Below are 15,676 nucleotides of genomic sequence, written 5' to 3' on the forward strand. Positions count from 1 at the left end.
GCTAAAGATAATCTTAAGAACAATTATGCTCCCAAATACTCAGGACAACAATGCTTGGACTGATATGTCTCTTTGATACCCTTCCCGAAACCTTACTGATTCACTTCTTAGAGGCCACACGATTATAAAATTTACATCTCCACCCCATTATTTATCTGCTTCTTATACAATATAAAGTATCTTATTTCCCCCCTTCAACATGTCTATGAGGGCAATCAAAATACTAGTTTCCAAACAAGTCAGCCTGTCTATAATTTGTACTGCAGGATTCCAAAGTTAACAGCTAAAAAACTTAAATCAACTGACAAGTGTTTTTCTTCAGTTGAAAAAAAAAATTAAGGTTCCAACAGTAAATCAGAAAATAAAGCCAAAGTTAGAAGCAACAGGTTGGCTCTTACTGCAATAATCTTTTACTTGCCTTGTGCTTTTTAACTTTGTTTTTCACGGCTGCCCTTATAGAGTCTAATGACTCTTCATCATCCAATGGAGAATTATTGTCCTCCTCCAACCCAGTTTCAAACAGGTCTTCATCCATAAGAAGACAGCCACTATCATTAAATGGCTGTGTCACATCTTCCTGGATAATGCATAAAGAAAAAGCAAAATCCAATCATTTCAAAAACCAGTTTTTCGTAACATCATATGGTAATTTGGATCAAGCCAGAAAAAAGCCTATGTTTCATTAAGAGATAAACATATGGTATTTCTCAACATCCTCACTGCTCTTCCCTTGAAGTCCATGCTGTGATTTTATGCAACTGCCCAAAAGTAACTTAAAAAACAGTCAATATTTAGGCCCTGGCCAGTTGGCTCAGTGGTAGAGCATCAACCCGGCGTGTGGAAGTCCCCGGGTTCAATTCCCAGCCAGGGCACACAGGAGAAGTGCCCATCTGCTTCTCCACCCTTCCCTCTCTCCTTTCTCTCTCTCTCTTCCACTCCCGCAGCCAAGGCTCCATTGGAGCAAAGTTGGCCCAGGTGCTGAGGATGGCTCTGTGGCCTCCACCTTAGGCACTAGAATGGCTCCAGTTGCAAGGAAGCACCGCCCCCTGGTGGGCATGCAGGGTAGATCCCAGTCAGGTGCATGAGGGAGTCTCTGTCTCCCTGCTTCTCACTTCAGAAAAATACAAAAAACAAAACAAAAATAATTAGTCAATATTTTTGAAAAGTAAATTACTTATTAAGCAACTAGTTTATAAAACATATTTTTAAAAAGATTTTATTCATTTTAGAGAGGAGAGAGAGAGAGAAGGGGGGAGGAGCAGGAAGCATCAACTCCAATATGTACCTTGACCAGACAAGCCCAGGGTTTCGAACTGGCGACCTCAGCATTCCAGGTCAATGCTTTATCCACTGTGCCACCACAGGTCAAGCAAGTTTATAAAACTTGAGAATGATTTTTCTAGTTAGCAAACAAGACTTCTGACTGATGAAAGCATAAAAAATCATTTTTGAAAGTTAATTTTTATCATATCAGAAGCAGCAAAGAATTACCCACAAAGAAAATCAGAAACCCATTTATTTGGAAGTGTCCTCCATGCATCTGAAATGGAGAACGAGACCAAGCTTTAAATCAGATACTTCATTACTCTGCAATGCAAAAACAATCAACTCAAAGCTATATTCTGAGTGCAGGAAACCTCAAGAACTAAAAACAATCTTTCCAAAATGTTACTCTGCCTTAGAAACAGCAAATTGTTCTTTAACATGTACCTCATTTTTTGTTTTCTTCTCTTTTAGCAGCCTAATTTTTTCCATCTTTCTCTCCTCTTTCTCAAGTCTTCTCTTTGATTTTACTTTGGCTTTTCCTCTAGTTCCTTCTTTACCATGTATGGACTTTTTGGAAATCTTTCTTTCAGCTGTAAAGTCCACAGAGTTTTCTGACTGAAGACTCAGCTCTAAGGAAGACGTCACTTGGGTTTCAAGATTTTCCTGGTACAAAGACTCTTCGATGTCACTGTCATCATGAACTGCCAGTGTTCTGTGAATCCTTCTGATTTTCCCATTTTTTCCAGCATATAGGTTTTCTTTATTTTCCTCTTCGACATTGTTATAAAACGCTTTCTCTGGAGAGGCATTTGTGTCCTCTCTTTCAGAATCACTGTCTTGTAGCACCTTCCTGCTTTTTAATTTCTTACTCACAAATATCTCTTCATCTGAATCTAAAGGAAACACAATTTTTTTTAGAGGTCTACTGTTATTTGGCCTTTATCCTAGTCCCACTAAACATATCCAGTTATCCAAAAATATATCCAGGCAGGTCCTGGCCTGGTAGCTCAGGTGCTGGTTTGATCCCTTGTTAGGACACATACAAGAATCAGCCAGTAAATGCATAAAAAATTGGAACAACAAAATTGATGTTTTCCTCTCTCTCTCTCTAAAATCAATCAATAAAAAAATTTAACACACATGGTTTTATTTAAATAAAACAAAACACCCAATTATCCAAGTGCTATATCACCTTGTAAAATTATGTAACTACCACTAAGAAATGATTGTTGCAAAGAAAATCTAAAATATATTTTGAAAAACATTTTCCCTGGAAAACTGTCTCACTGTGAAATGTAATTATATATCTTTACAATAAGAAAAGTTGCCCTAATCCTTCTGGTAGATGTTAAACATCCTTTTATTGTAAGATGAACGCATTCAACCAGGCAATGTGGTAGCTTCTAGACATTTTATATGTAGTTTCTAGACATTTTATAAATTCAATGAAATAAAAATAATTATTTTCAAAAGGGATACAAGCACTATTTTGCTTTTATAATAAAACAAAGTTAGGCACTAATAATTTAATAAATCAAGAGAATAATGAAATTAATCCAGTCCATTTACAACCTAAGCCCCACATTCTAATCCTAAAAATAAAAGTACTATTACAAACCTCTTTCACTCAAGGGCCCAGTTGTTTCACAGCTGCCCTGTCCACTGTCTGGAGAACTATCTGCTTCTTCTCTTGAAATGAGTTTTGGATCATTATTTTCTAGTTGGACCTAGAAAATAAGAATATGCTTTGCATTAACCAGCAGGTGATATAACAGCTTTAAGTACATAATACCACACAAACCACTATGAGGCTGCAATAAGAAAAAAAGCCAACTCAGTGGTTCAATAAAAGAATAATATTAAGACTTACCAGACAAAACACTAACGAAATATCATTGTTCATCTTTGAAGGATATATACCAACACTATATATTGAGTATAGTAGTTCCCCCTTATCCACAGTTTCACTTTCCATAATTTTAGTTACCCATGGTCAACTGCAGTCAGAAAATATTAAATGGAAAATCCCAGGAATAAACAACTCAATAAATAATTCATAAGTTTTAAACTGCATGCCAGTCTGAGTAGCATGATGAAATCTCACACCATCCAACTTCGTCCCACTCAGGACTAGAATCATCCCTTTGTCCAGTATATCCATGCTGCATATACTATCCACCTGTTAGTCACTTAGCAGCTGCCTCAGTTATCAGATCAACTGTCATGGTGCACAGTGCTGTGTTCAGGTAAGTAACCCTTATTTTACTTAATAATAACACAGGACCCTAACCAGGTAGATCAGTTGGTTAGAGCGTCTTCCAGATATGCCAACATTACTGGTTCAATCCCTGGTCAGGGCAACACAAGAATCAATCAATGAATGTATAAATAAGTGGAACAACAAATTGATGTTTCCCTTGCTCTTTCCCTTACTCCTCTCTAAAATCAACAAATAAAATTTTTTTTAAAGTAATAATAGCACAGGAGTAGTGATGCTGGACATTCAGATATGCCAAAAAGGGGCCGTAAAGTGCTTCCTTTAAGTGAAAAGGTGAAAGTTCTTGTCTTAATAAGGAGAAAGGAAGAGATATGTGAGATTGATAAGATCTATAGTAGGAATGAAATCTTCTTTCTATAAAATTGTAAAGAAGGAAAAAGAAATTTGTTATTTTTGCTGTCGCACCTCAAATTACAAAAATTATGGCCACAGCATAAGTGCTTAGTTAAAACAGAAAAGCTATTAAATTTGTGGACTGAAGACATGAACAGAAAATGTGTTCTGACTGACAGCAACATGTGCCAGAAAGCATCGAGCCTACAGACTTCAGCAAAGGATCCCCGAAAACAAGTGACACCAAGCCATTTACTGCAATATAACAAGGGATGGTTAAGATATTTTGAAAGAGACCAAATTCACACAATTTCTACTATAGTATATTGTTATAATTGTTCTATATATAAGGTTAGGTGTTATATATGCAGTTTCAAGCATCCATAGGGGGTGCTGGAACATGTCTCCCGCAGATAAGGGGGGACTTCTGTAATGAAAAGAACCAAGCATTTGTTGTGCTTTTTCTGTGTGAACTGCTTCTCAGTGTATCCAAATTATATGTTAAATAACATCATAGAGATGCAATTCAGATGTGGGACATGCTATAAGACAAACTATGTGGTTTCCTTTTTTTTTTTTTTTAATTTAATTTAATTTTTTTACCGAGACAGAGAGTCAGAGAGAGGGATAGATAGGGACACACAGAGGAATGAAGAGAGATGAGAAGCATCAATCATCAGTTTTTCGTTGTGGCACTTTAATTGTTCATTGATTGCTTTCTCATATGTGCCTTGACCACGGGCTACAGCAGACTGAGGAACCCCTTGCTTGAGCTTTGCTCAAACCAGATGAGCCCGCGCTCAAGCTGGCAACCTTGAGGTCTTGAACCTGGGTCCTCCACATCCCAGTCCAACGCTCTATCCCCTGGCTCTATCCCCTGCGCCACCACCTGGTCAGGCTGTGGTTTCCTTTTTAAAAATAATTATTGGACTGACATTGGTTAATAAAATTATATAGGTTTCAAGTGTACAATTCCATAAAACATCATCTGTATATTGATCCAAAGTTAAGTCTCCTTTGGTCACCATTTATCCCCCCTTTACCCTCTTGTACCTGCCACCACCCTACGTGGTTTCTTTAACAATTTGATGAAGAGAAGGAGAGGGACCTATAAGGAATTAAGATATAGCTTTACCAGGAGGTGGTGCAGTTGATAGAGCACCGGCCTGGGACACCGAGGACCCAGGTTTGAAACCCCAAGGTCGCCAACTTGAGCATGGGCTCTCGAGCTTGAGTGTGGGGTGCCAGCTTGAGCGTAGGATCATAGACATGACCCCACGATCGCTGGCTTGAGCAAGGGGTCATTGGCTCAGTTGGAGCCCCTGGTCAAGGCACATACGAGAAAGCAAACAATGAACAACTAAGGTGCCACAACTATGAGTTGATGCTTCTTGTCTCTCTCCTTTTCTGTCTGTCTATCCCTGTCTGTCTCGCACTAAAAAAGAGAAAGTTAAGATATATATATACACACACACATATCAACAATTGCAATATGCAGACTTTCTCTGGATCCAATTCAAACAAACTGAAAGTATATGAGTCAAGGAAATTTGAACACTGACTACTTAACATTAAATTATAATTCCAAATTTTTTAGGTGTTGTAATAATATTGTGGTTATCTTCTTTAATGAAATATTTGTGGATGAAATAATGTCCAGAATTTGCTTTCAAATAATCTAGCGGATATTTGGAAAACAGATAGGGGTATAAATGAAATAAGATTGGCATGATTTGATAATTGCTGAAGTTATGTATGAATTCATTATATCAGCTGTTCTACATTTGTATGTTTAAAAATTTCCAAACAAAACCATTTTAAAAGTCACAAGTAAAAAAATCTAAGGAGGGGGATGTTAGGTGACGACCAGTTCGTGACTGATCAAGTTGCCCTAGATGCCAGGTCTCTAACCTCCTTGGTGTTCTTAGAGCTCTGAATCAATTTAATAAGGAGGAAAGTATTAACATCTATCATGTAACAGGGCATGAGGCCTCACACGAATGGCTTCTCTAACAATTATTAATTTCAATGTTTGGTACAATTATTAAAATATTAACCAAAGATAACATGTACTGAACAATTGTTGAAGAGAATCATGTATGTGCTGATAGTCCTCCCAACAATCCAAAACAGTAAGACTTAGTTTGTGGATTTAGAAACAGTATAGGTAACCACACAGCTTAATACAAGATGTTGTTAAATCACTTTATTCTGCAGCAGTACCAGCAAGTTAAAAGACAGAACCAGGAACAGGGTAAGAATAGAAGGACTCAAAACACTCAGTAATCAAGAAATCCTAATGCAGTATTTTTTTATTTATTTTTTACAGAGACAGAGTCAGAGAGAGGGATAGACAGGGACAGACAGACAGGAAGGGAGATGAGAAGCATCGATCATCAGTTTTTCGTTGCGCCACCTTAGTTGTTCATTGATTGCTTTCTCATGTGCCTTGACCGGGAGCCTTCAGCAGACTGAGTAACCCCTTGCTCAAACCAGCGACCTTGGGTCCAAGCTGGTGAGCTTTTGCTCAAACAAGATGAGCCTGTGCTCAAGCTGGTTACCTCAGGGTCTCAAATCTGGGTCCTTCTGCATCCCCATCAGGCGCTCTATCCACTGCGCCACCACCTGGTCAGGCTAATGCAGTATTTTTTAAAAACTCAAATTGACAAACTGAGGCTCAGGATGGTTGCCATCTGCTTTGTAAATAAACTGGGCTTTTTTTGTTTGTTTTGGGTTTTTTTATTTTTATTTTTTATTTTATTTATTCTTTTTTTTTTTTTTTTTTAGAGAGGAGAGAGAGAGGGAGAGAGAGAGACAGAGACAGAGAGAGGAGAGAGAGACAGGGGGGAGGAGCTGGAAGCATCAACTCCCATATGTGCCTTGACCAGGCAAGCCCAGGGTTTCGAACCGGCGACCTCAGCATTTCCAGGTCGACGCTTTATCCACTGCGCCACCACAGGTCAGGCTGTTTTGGGGGTTTTTTTCCCCTGAAGTGAGAAGCGGGGAGGCAGACAGACTCCCCCATGTGCCAGACCAGGATCCACTCAGCATGCCCACCAGGTGGAGATGCTCTGCCCATCTGGGGCGTTGCTCTGGTGCAACGGGAGCCATTCTAGCACCTGAGGCGGAGGCCATGGAGCCATCCTCAGCGCCAGGGCCAACTTTTGCTCCAATGGAGCCTTGGCTGTGGAAGGGGAAGAGAGAGATAGAGAGAAAGGAGAGGGGAAAGGGTGGAGAAACAGATGGGTGCTTCTCCTGTGTGTCCTGGCTGGGACTCGAACCTGGGACTTCCACACACCTGGCCAACGCTCTACCTCTGAGCCAACTGGCCAGGGCTGTTTTTGTGGGTTTTTTAAATTCACTTTAGAGAGTGAGAAAAAGGGGGGAGGAGCAGGAAGCATCAACTCCCATACGTGCCTTGACCAGGCAAGCCCAGGGTTTTGAATCAGAGCCCTCAGTGCTCCAGGTGGATGCTTCACCCACTGCGCCAGCACAAGTCAGGCTGTAAATAATAAAGTTTTATTGAAACTAGGGCCAGAAATAGGGTGAGGTGAGTGAGGCTGAGCAGTACAAGTGCAGGGTCAGATCTTGTCTTTATTTAAAAGTGTGATATTTTATTCAATATCAAGTCATGGGACTTTATTGCATTAATTTTTATTTTTTGAAATGTTGCTTTACAACAGCAATTTTTTTTTCTTTTCTTTTTAGCGAGAGAGATACAGAGACAGACAGGAAGGGAGAGAAATGAGAAGCATCAACTGATAGTTGTGGCACTTAGTTGTTCATTGATTGTCTTCTCATATGTGCTTTGATGGAGGTGGGGGGCAGCTCCATCCAAGCCAGTGACCATGGGATCATACCTATGATCCCATGAAGCTGGCGACCTCAGGGTTTTGAACCCAAGTCCTCAGCATCCCAGGTCGCACTCTATCCACTGCGCTACCATCTGGTCAGGTACAACAGCGATTTTCAATCAATGTCCCACAAGAATTTTTAAAATAGGCAGTACCTGACTATTTAGTCAGGGGCACTGACCTCTTTCTCTTAGATTGTCAAATAAAATAATGCCAACACAACAAGCAATAGCTGTCCCGCGTGAATGAATCAACATTATACCTATTTTGGGGGTCAGATTAGCAAAAAATATATTTTTTGGTGCTGCAGAATTTTAGTAATTAGTTTATGTGTGCCATGAGATGAAACAAGTTGAAAATTACTGCTTTAAAAAATACCATCTTGATTAGTGAGTTCTGGGGGGCTCGCCTTAAAATTTTGCTCCCAAGGAGAGTAAATATCTCACCGTAGTCCCACCCCAGAAAAGCACACACTCAGGACTGTAAACAGAAGTAGTTTCAATGCCCAAATTCGGCAGCGACGAGCGAGCCACCATCCGGAAGGCCAGAGACTGGCACATCCCCTCTTCGGGCCCCACGCGATGACCTCAAAAGGCCCCTTTCAGGACCAATTACGAACTCCCTTAGGCCCCGCCATCCATTTACAGAGAATCCTGCCCCCATCCCAACGGCCTGGTTCGGCTTGGGCCTGCCTCTCTCTCGGGACACTGTAAGAGGAAAAGCTTCCAACCAGGAAGAGCGCCAAAAGAGACAGCGGCGAGACAGGCTGAGGAGGAGCTGGGCGGCGGCTGCGCGCGCCTCAGAGGCCAGAGGAACGCCTCGGAGGTGGTCGAGGCGCGGGAACCCCAGCACACGGACTGGACAGTAAAAGGACTCAAGATGGGGGGTGGGACGTCTTTCCCTCCCGAGCGCGAGGCCGACCCGCCCGGTGCACACCGGGAGCTGTAGTCCTCCCAGCCTCCGCCACCCGTTCAGCCGGGCTCGACCCCTGCCTCACCTAACACCTCGGCGCCCGACCTCCGCAACAGCAGAGGGATGCATGTGCATGAACTCACCTCAGAAGCCATTTCGCCCATCATGACTTCCGCTTCTCTAGAGCTTCGCTTAGGACGAAACAGGTTTTCGCCTCCCTCAACAGCCGCGCAGCTGATCCCGCCGTCTCCAGCCCGGCTGCGATTTTAGAGCTTTCGCGCCTACCCTGAGTGGAGGTCCCGCCCTTGACGATTTGCACCAATCCAGAAGTGGCTTTCTACATGAGGCCACACCCCCACGCCGTCCTACCAATCACGAAGCGCCTTCGGCTAGCCCTACAAATGTAATGTGGATTGGGTTGGCGGATCCGGGCTCCGATTGTCAACTGAACCTGGAAGAGGCTGGACATGTTCTGACCGTGGGGTGTCGGACCATCTGCCTTGCAAGACGGTACCATTCATGTGGTGGTCTTTGACCTCTGACTCTTGCCATAGCGCGATAACTTCTATCAAGCAGCAATTTGAGGAGTTAAGTTCCTGCTCCAGGCAGGAAGTAAACTGGGAGAAGATATCTGGGCACTAGAGGGCATCCGTGTTCCATAGTAGAGCCCAGTGCCCGTGAGGATTTGCTCCTGGTCGTCCATCCTTGGAGCAGCTACATCCTACCTGCTCCTTTTTGTACGTGGCCCTCATACCAGTGAAAATCAAAAAAGAAACGTTTTGTGAGCTGCTCAGATATTACAGAATATCCTTAGATAACCTTTATAATTCCAGTTAAGATTAATTTGAGAATTCAGAAAGCACCCACCCATTCCACTCCTAGGCTCTTTGGACAAGGCAGGAAAAAGAATAAAGGGTATGGAATCAGGCTAATCCCAGACAATTTTAATCCCTTGACACTGTACTGGTTACTATCTTTTTGCCCCTCCAAGTCTACTCTCTGTCTGTCCTTATACTGCTCTATCCAGGCAAGGGTGACTTCTTCCCCACTGTGTTCCTGAGCTCCCTTGACCTTTGCTTCCGGTTGAGTCAAGCTGCTAAAAGGTACTTTACAAGGAGGAGGTCAGAGGGCACCAAAAAGTTTACAGTAGTTATCACTCCAACTGCACCACCCAGGATCCTACCCACTGTTAGGGTAACTACTTCATCCTAATTTTAACAGGACTTTCTCAGTTTTAGCACTGAAAGGACTCACCTCCCAGGACCTCATCAGTCCTGGGAAAAGCAGGATAGTCACCCTATTTATTGGCCTCCTCTTCCAACTTTCCACCTTTAGCTGGATTCAGATAAAAAGTTCTTTCTCCTGATCTTCACCTCCTCACCACTTCTCAACCCACTTCTGCCCTCACCAAGAGCCTATCATCCATTCTCTTCTCTCGCATCTCAGTCTATCCACCTTTTCACCCACTTTACTATTAATTTCTACATTGATAATTCCCAAATATACATCTATAGCGCTCCTCCCTCATGTTTGGAAGGCTAACATTTGTTGGGAAGTTGCCCTGTGCAAGAATTTTGCAAACATTATGTTATTAATCTTCAGAGTAACTTTGTGCCTGACTAGGTGGTGGTGCAGTGGATAGAGCACTGGCCTGGGACGCTGAGGACCCAGGTTGGAAACCCCGAGACTGTCAACTTGAATGCAGGCTCATCTGGCTTAAATGTGGGGTCACCAGCTTGAGTACGGGGTCTCTGGCTTGAACAAAGGGTCACTGGTTTTGCTGAAGCTTCCCCACCCCCCACCCCATCAAGGCACAAATGAGAAAGCAATCAATGAACAACTAAGGTGGCTCAAGGAAGAATTGATGCTTCTCATCTCTCTCCCTTCCTGTCTGTCTATACCTGTCTGTTTGTCCCTGTCTGTGTTTCACTCTCTCAAAAACAGAGTTAGGCCCTGGCTGGTTGGCTCAGTGGTAGAGTGTTGGCCTGGCGAGTAGGAGTGCCAGGTTCGATTCCCGGCCAGGGCACACAGGAGAAGCGCACATCTACTTCTCCACCCCTCCCCCTCTCCTTCTTTTCTCTCTCTCTCTTCCCTTCCCGCAGCCGAGGCTCCATTGGAGCAAAGATGGCCCGGGTGCTGAGGATGGCTCTGTGGCCTCTGCCTCAGGCTCTAGAATGGCTCTGGATGCAACAGAGCGAGGCCCCAGAGGGGCAGAGCATCGCCCCCTGATGGGCATGCCGGGTGGATCCCAGTAGGGTGCATGTGGGAGTCTGTCTGACTGCCTCCCCCCGTTTCCAGCTTCGGAAAAATGAAAGAAAAAAAAAAGAGTAACTTTGTAAGGTAAGTAATATTACTGTCTCCAGTTTAGCAGATGAGGAAACTAACCCTTTAAAAGGTGAGTAACTAGTGGAGCCAATATTCACACTCTGTTCAGTCTAATTTTAGGGCTCATACTTCTCAGAAACACCTTGCTGGAGTACCCTCTACATCTCTGTCTATCCCCTGTGGAGGTTTGTTTGGCACTTTGTTTTCCTTAACACCATATCCTCACTCTCTAGACTAATCATTCTCACATTTGAGCATACGTCAGAGTGATGTGAAGAGCTGGTAAAAACAAATTGTTGCACCTCACTCCCAGAGTTTCTGATTCAGTATGTCTCATGTGAGGTCTAAGAATTTGCATTCCTAACAAGTTGCCAGGTGATACAACTGCTGCTGACATGGAGACCATCGTGTGAGAACCACACTTTAGAACAGGGGTCCCCAAACTACGGCCCGCGGGCCACATGTGGCCCCCTGAGGCCATTTATCCGGCGCCCGCCGCACTTCCAGAAGGGGCACCTCTTTCATTGGTGGTCAGTGAGAGAGCACAGGATGCATCCTGTGTGCTGTATGTGGTGGCACCACAAAGCGCAGCGATGCGGGACGCACGCGTCAGGGCTCCGGAAGCGCGTCATATCACTTGTTACGGCTAGCATTGACAAATATGGAACCAGACACTGACCATCTCATTAGCCAAAAGCAGGCCCATAGTTCCCATTGAAATACTGGTCAGTTTGTTGACTTAAATTTACCTGTTCTTTATTTTAAATATTGTATTTGTTCCTGTTTTGTTTTTTTTACTTTAAAATAAGATATGTGCAGTATGCTTAGGGATTTGTTCATAGTTTTTTTATAGTCCGGCCCTCCAACGGTCTGAGGGACAGTGAACTGGCCCCTGTGTAAAAAGTTTGGGGACCCCTGCTTTAGAACATACCTGGCTCATGGCAGGGAAGGTGATCAATATTTGTTTAACTAATTAATTCAATCACTTGACAACTATGTTATTCTTCCTGAACCCCCTGTTCAGGAAGTGAATATATGAGATAATATTCCTAATATTAGCATTTTCAGGACTAATTAGCATTTTTCTTTCTTTTCAGAACACCTCTTCAGTCATTCTAAGAGAGAGAGCAAACTGATTTGTACAATGGGTAGAAGGGGTAATCTAGGAAAAACCTTTTATTCTATATATTTACTTGTGCCAAGCTAACAGGAGTCTGTATTTGGCATTAGCAGTTTGTATTCTCAATTTTGGTGAATGGCACCATAATCCATCATTCACCGATTCAGAAACCTGGGAGTCACCTTGACTTTGTTCTGTCTCTTGACTCTCAAGGTTAATCATCCAAAAAGTTCTGTTTATGAAGTTGATAGATATCAGCAAGGGAAAGATCTGGAATGTTCATTCTGCAGGGATAAGCCTGAATCTGTCCCATAAATGGCTTAGTGACCTTAAGGAAGTCACTTAGCTTCTCAAAGCCTTGCTTTCTCCATTTGAAATTAGGAAACATTGAATTAGATCTTGATTTTCTAATGAGTTTACTTGAAAGAGCACCTGGAAGTAAGGTGCTCTATAGGAAATACTTTGTAGTACTGGTACATTTAATTTGGTCATATCAATTGGAAAACATTTTCACCAGTAGGATCTATTTTTATATCATCAAAAATCAAAATGAGCCTGTCCAGGAGGTGGGGCAGTGAATAGAGCATCGGACTGGGATGCAGAAGACCCAGGTTCGAGACCCCAAGGTCACCAGCTTGAGCGCAGGCTCATCTGGTTTGAGCAAAAGCTCACCAGCTTGGACCCAAGGTCGCTGGCTCGAGCAAGGGGATACTTGGTCTGCTGAAGGCCCGTGGTCAAGGCACATATGAGAAAGCAATCAATGAACAACTAAGGTGTTGCAACGAAAAACTGATGATTGATGCTTCTCATCTCTCTCGGTTCCTGTCTGTCTGTCCCTATCTGTCTCTCTCTCTTGACTCTCGCTCTGTCTCTGAAAAAATAAATTAATTAATTAAAAAAAATCAAAATGAAAAGAGATTGCATGTCTATGAAATAATAAGGTATGTAATTTAACATGCTCAAACCATTGTAAAATTCTATTTATATTTGTTTACTGGAATACAAACAAAAGCAGATTCCAAAGGCTTATGAAAGTTTGGAAGGAAAATGCTGATTAAATAATACGTTTTAATACATCTTTTCTAAAAATTGAGAAAGGCTACCATGTTAAATTTTTAGTACTAGTGTGCTTTTTTAAAGTCCTAGATCACTAAATCTTCATTCCTAGAGAAGCACTGCCACTTTGTGGCACTTTGTGGCAGTGCTTGGTCATGTCAGTCCACTTATCCTAAAACCATTTTTTTTTTTTCATTTAAAAATTATTGAGCCTGACCTGTGGTGGTGCAGTGGATAAAGCTTCGACCTGGAACGCTGAGGTCGCTGGTTCAAAACCCTGGGCTTGCCTGGTCAAGGCACATATGGGAGTTGATGCTTTCTGCTCCTCCCTTCTCTCTCTCTCTCTCTCTCTCTCTCTTCTCTAAAATGAATAAATAAATAAAGTTAAAAAAAATTATTGAAATAGCCTGACCCGGTGGTGGCACAGTAGATAGGTATCAGACTGGGATGCAGAGGATCCAGGTTTGAAACCCCGAGGTCGCTGGCTTGACTGCAGGTTCATCCAGTTTGAGCATTGGCTCACCAGCTTGAGCATGGGGTCACTGGCTTGAGCATGGGACCATAGACATGACCTCGTCACTGGCTTGAGACCAAAGGTCACTAGATTGAAGCCCAAAGTCACTGGCTTGAGCAAGGGGTCACTGGCTCAGCTGGAGCCCCCTGGTCAAGTCACATATGAGAAGCAATCAATGAACAACTTAAGTGCCGCAACTATGAGCTAATGCTTCTCATCTCTCTCCCTTCCTGACTGCCTGCCTCTCTGTCTGTTTCTCACACTCGCACACACACGCACACAAGCATAGGACCTGACACATAGTGGGTGCTTAATAAATAAATGTGGAACAAATTATTAAAATACTATGGCCTAAAAACAAAATAAAAATCTCCAGGGCCTTTGCCATGGCATGTCAGCACACACAACATCAGCTTCTTGTATGCAGAAGCTCCTTTACTACAATGTTGGCAACCAGAAGTACCTATAAAATACTCATCCACTCATTCAACAGACCTTGAGCACCTATTTGAAGCCTATGCTAGACACAGAGAATATAAAGATAAATAAAATACAGCCTTATACTCAGAAAGTTTTCCATTGCTGGCGGGAGACAGGAAGCAGACAAGCTGTGTAATAGTGGAAATGAATACAAGTAGCTGCAGGGCGCCAAGAGAGGGGCCACTGACTTGCCTGGGGGAAGGCAGGAGGAGATGAATCCTGAACTGAGTTTCAAAATGGACTGGAGTCTTCCAGGCTGGCACAGGGAGAAGAAGGCATTCCAGGTATGTGTAGGGGCTTGATAAAGCATGTTGTGTTTGGGAAATGAAAGTAGGTCAGTGTGACTAGAATACAGGGTGTGTTTGTATGTGTGTGTGTGGGGGGGGGGGGCAGAATAAAGGCTGAAAGGTAAACGGAAGAAAAAGTGTAGAATGTTATGCATAGTATTTAGTTTTTAGACACTATGAATTGAGCAGCTGGGGGGTAGGTGGGTTGTTAAGGAGAGCGACATGGTTAGATATGTTTGAGAAAGATTATTCTGGTAGCGTTTTAGGGATGGGTTTGGAAGGGGATTAGATGGAAGCAGGAAGACCAGTTGTCTAGGTGGGATATTATAAGGACCTGAACTAGGTCAGTGATAGTAACAATGGAGAGGAGCAGATGGATTGGAAAAAAGAGGCAAAATTGACATGGCTTGTTGGATGACTTACCTTGAGGGGCAAGGGACAGTGGAGTCAGTGTGACTCTCAGGTATCTGGATTGGTTGAGTGACTGATTATGGTGCCATTCACCCAAATGGAGAATATAGGTCACTAATTCCAAATATAGACACACTTTAGCTTGGTACAAGTTAATACATGGAATAAAAGGTTTTCCCTTCCTAGTTCACCCCTGTCCACCCATTGTCCAGATTGGAGCTAGCTCTCTCTCAGCTTTTCTGGTGACTGAGGAGGTGTTCCGCAGGCACAGACTCATCTCTCCACTCCATTTCCTAACTGCCATCCGTGCAGCACCCAAAACATTAATTCAGCGGCTTGTTGTATTCTATTTATTTTCTCTTTCATTCCCTTTTCCTTTCTGGCCACCAACCCAGAAGAAATGTACAAAAGAAATTTCTCTGCCCTGTTTCATTCAATTTTTTCCCTCAAGCTTTTTTGTAAAAACCCAATGTTTTCATGACCCAACCTTTGCCTAAAGCCCTGTAGAAACTTAATGGCTTGGCAGTGCCAGTGGTGTTCATGCAGACATTCGTGTGGTCAGGACTTGGTCAATTACATCTCAATCACATATGCCTCAACCAATCTAGGGAGACTTTACCCAAATAGGTATGTTTGGGCACAGAGGTTCTATCACAGGACAGAGCATTTCTGCTACACTCCTACTCTGATTTAAATTTTTTTCTGTTTTTATTTTTTCATTGATTTTTGAGAGAGAGGTAGGAAGAGAGAGGCATCAACTCGTTGTTCCACTTAGTTGTGCACCCATTGATTGTCCTGACTGGGGCTCAAATCAGTGACCTTGGGGTTGAGCCAGCAACT

General features: G+C 42.8%; 1 protein-coding gene across 1 annotated transcript in view; it reads right to left on the minus strand.

Annotated features, from left to right (window-relative positions):
- CLSPN (claspin) overlaps positions 1-9,222 on the minus strand; it is a 35,728-nt gene extending 26,506 nt beyond the window's left edge. Inside the window, exons 1-4 of the mRNA XM_066375846.1 lie at positions 8,787-9,222; positions 2,885-2,993; positions 1,711-2,159; positions 419-577 (exon numbers count right to left, since the gene is read on the minus strand). Coding sequence (XP_066231943.1) covers positions 419-577; positions 1,711-2,159; positions 2,885-2,993; positions 8,787-8,810 — 741 coding nt within the window. The 5' untranslated portion in view covers positions 8,811-9,222. The remainder of the gene's footprint in view (positions 1-418; positions 578-1,710; positions 2,160-2,884; positions 2,994-8,786) is intronic.
- Between the last annotated feature and the right edge of the window lie 6,454 nt (positions 9,223-15,676).

The sequence above is a fragment of the Saccopteryx leptura genome, chromosome 3, assembly GCF_036850995.1.
Source record: "Saccopteryx leptura isolate mSacLep1 chromosome 3, mSacLep1_pri_phased_curated, whole genome shotgun sequence".
Classification (NCBI taxonomy): Eukaryota; Metazoa; Chordata; class Mammalia; order Chiroptera; family Emballonuridae; genus Saccopteryx; species Saccopteryx leptura.